The sequence below is a fragment of the Martes martes genome (assembly GCF_963455335.1).
Source record: "Martes martes genome assembly, chromosome: 1".
NCBI lineage: Eukaryota > Metazoa > Chordata > Mammalia > Carnivora > Mustelidae > Martes > Martes martes.
Genome location: NC_137888.1, coordinates 45,908,021 through 45,911,344, shown reverse-complemented (window position 1 = coordinate 45,911,344; position 3,324 = coordinate 45,908,021). Strand labels below are relative to the sequence as shown.

Below are 3,324 nucleotides of genomic sequence, written 5' to 3'. Positions count from 1 at the left end.
AAATTATGTCAACAATGAAATTATGTCAACAATGAACCAAATATGGGTATGCAAGATTTGTACACTATTCATACATGAATTCATGAAGACAAACCTTTTCCATTGTAAGCATTCTTCTTGCAATTGCAAAAATATTCATGGGAATGCTGATTTTCAGAATTGAGGTTATAAAACTGACATGTTAGGGAAATGACTATCCCCTAGAAGTTTGTGTGCCTGTATCCAGAGATACTAAGGGGAGTTTGGAGAAGTTTCTCTCTTTGTTGTAAAAAGAAAAATTTGGAAATAAATTTATACACATTCTAAATTAGAATCTTATATCTCCAGAATTCCTATCTCAACAGAGAAGGTGGATATGACTGAGGATAACTACTCCTTGACCACTGAATTTATCCTCATAGGATTTACAGATCACCCAGAGTTAAAGAGCCTCCTGTTTGTGGTGTTTCTCACTATCTATGTGATCACTATGGTGGGGAATCTTGGCCTGGTGGCATTGATTTTTATGGAGCATCGTCTTCACACACCAATGTACATCTTTCTGGGCAACCTGGCTCTGATGGATTCCTGTTGTTCCTGTGCCATTACCCCCAAAATGTTAGAGAACTTCTTTTCAAAGGACAGAATGATTTCCCTTTATGAATGCATGGCACAATTTTATTTTCTCTGCCTTGCTGAAACTACAGACTGCTTTGTCCTGGCAGCAATGGCCTATGATCGCTATGTGGCCATATGCAGCCCACTGCAGTACCACACCGTGATGTCAAAGAAACTCTGCATTCAGATGATCACAGGGGCCTACATAGCTGGAAACCTGCATCCCATAATTCATGTAGGGTTTCTCTTTAGGTTAACTTTCTGTGGGTCAAATGAAATTAATCACTTTTTTTGTGATGCTTTTCCATTATACAGACTTTCCTGTGTTGACCCTTATATCAATGAATTGATGATATTTATCTTTGCAGGTGCAGTTTTAGTCTTCTCTGTTATCGTAGTCCTAATTTCTTATCTCTGCATCCTTTCTATGATTTTCAAAATGAAATCCAAAGAGGGAAGAGGCAAAGCCTTATCTACTTGTTCATCCCACTTTCTCTCTGTCTCAATATTCTATGGTTCTCTTCTCTTTGTGTACACTCGACCACAGTCACTTAAAGAAGAGGATGAAGATATACCTGGTGCTGTTTTTTATACTCTAGTGATCCCTTTATTAAACCCTTTTATTTACAGTCTAAGAAATAAGGAAGTAATAAATGCTATGAAAAAAGTTATAAAGAAAATTTTATAACATTCTAAAAGAAATATCATCCCCTGTAAAAATTAATTTAAATTTGAAAAAAATGTTTTTTAAAATCATGGAATATTGAGAAAGTAGAAAAGGAACACTTTGTCCATAAAATATTCTATTACTAATGCATGTTAGTTTGGGAATCAAATAAATAAGTTCTGCAAGGAGAGATTCTGCTAATATGTATTCCAAAATCTTAGCTACTAGCTCCCTTCAAGAATGAATTAAATAATTATTTCTGAGGTCACAAGCTGTGCCACAAAAAAATTAGCTAAACTATTAACTAATTGTTTCAAACAGCAATGAGTTACAATTTTCAACAAATACAATTAATACTAGGAATACAAGTCAGTATATGTAAATGTCACCTCCATTTAATATTGCTGACAAGTTTCTGGAATTCCAACGCATAATCTTACAAATCTGGCACATTCCATGTTCTCAAGAATTAATCCCTTCTTAAACTATACCATCTTTCAGAAATACACTGTATATATTTGATTCCTAATTTTCTTTGAGTTTTTTCAAGAGACTATATTTGAATATCACTTCATACGGAATATCTATTCTCAAAAAGAAGAATATTTTCATCCTTGTGGCACCTGGGTGGCTCAGTGGGTTAAGCCTCTGCCTTTAGCCTGGGTCATAATCTCAGGGTCCTGGGATCCAGCCCAGCATCAGGTTCTCTGCTCAGTAGGGGGCCTGATTCCCCTCTCTCTCTGCCTGCTGCTCTGCCTACTTGTGATCTCTCTCTCTCTGTCAGATAAATACATAAAATCTTTTAATAAAAAAGAATATTTTCACCTTTAAAAGGGGAAATTTTGTTATGTATCATTTGCCACAATTAAAAGAAAAGAATACTAGTAAAGATTTATAATAAAAAAAGATAATAAAATAAGATAAATAATAAAAAATAATAAAAAAAGACTATTTTGATCTTTAGTGTTAGTCAATTTTACTCTCATGTTTTCTGAAGTAGTGTATCTGTATACTTGTGATTTATCAATCTCTAGATGAAACAGATGGTATTCATACATAAATCCATATATATTTGGATATTTTCATATAGTTTGATTAGGTGTCCATCAAAAATGAAGTGCAATTTTGAATACATTAAACTTAATGAAGGTGTTTTTCTCTTTGATATTACTCATGTTTGTTACAAGGAATTCCACCCACCTGTACTTATTCCAGTGTAAATTACTGATACATTAATAGCATTAACAAAAAAGTTGGAGATGCTGTAAGCATAAATGAGGCACAAAATAGTAAAAATTCTAAATATCTAAACATAAATTCTTATTGATCACTTACATTTACAAATATAAACGAAAAATTAATTTACTGAAAACATGTTTTCTCCTAGGCACAAAGCTACACCTTAAATAGATATTACCTACCAACTTGTTAGATATAATTTTTCATGGATTTTCTCAATAAAAATCCTCATACTTTGAAACATTGTGTGGCTTGCTCAAGTTCAACCAGGTGATTCAGATTGAGCAAGAATTTGTATCAATGTTGCTTGGGAGCTTAGGAAACGGAGGGCCTTGTCACATGGGATATTTAGTACTTATGCAGCAACAGAAGTAAGATGTGCCTTAAAAATGATTTTTAGAAAGTGATGTTTGGAGGAAAAAAGGAATGAGTATGAACACAGTCAATGTTTATGGAAATAAGTGTGACACTGGGAACTGGGATGAAGGAGGTGAACCATGGACAGAGTCAGAAAGCTGACAAAACTGTCATTAAAAGGTGTTGTGGAATATGGGAAATAATGGTGGAAGGGAATCAGGTTACTGAGAATCTTAAATGCCATCCTAAGGAATCTGAATTTATCCCAGAGGCATCAGATACTGAATTCTTCCTAGAACCAGATAATATGACTCTATTTTTCAGAAAACTAATCTGGCAATTGATTGGAATGAAGCTAGAAGCAATGAGGCTAACTGCCAGAATTCATATATTAGATGATGAGAGCTGGAATTGGAGGATGAAAGGGGAGGAGGGCACAGATATAAGCAACATTTTAAAGAAAA

General features: G+C 34.1%; 1 protein-coding gene across 1 annotated transcript; it reads left to right on the top strand.

Moving 5' to 3' along the window:
* Positions 1-337: 337 nt before the first annotated feature.
* Positions 338-1,285, top strand: LOC308349984 (olfactory receptor 5K1-like; the record flags this gene model as incomplete). Its single annotated transcript, XM_080814983.1, has 1 exon — positions 338-1,285. The coding sequence occupies exon 1, from the start codon at positions 356-358 to the stop codon at positions 1,283-1,285; it is 930 nt and encodes a 309-aa protein (XP_080671109.1). The 5' UTR covers positions 338-355.
* Between the last annotated feature and the right edge of the window lie 2,039 nt (positions 1,286-3,324).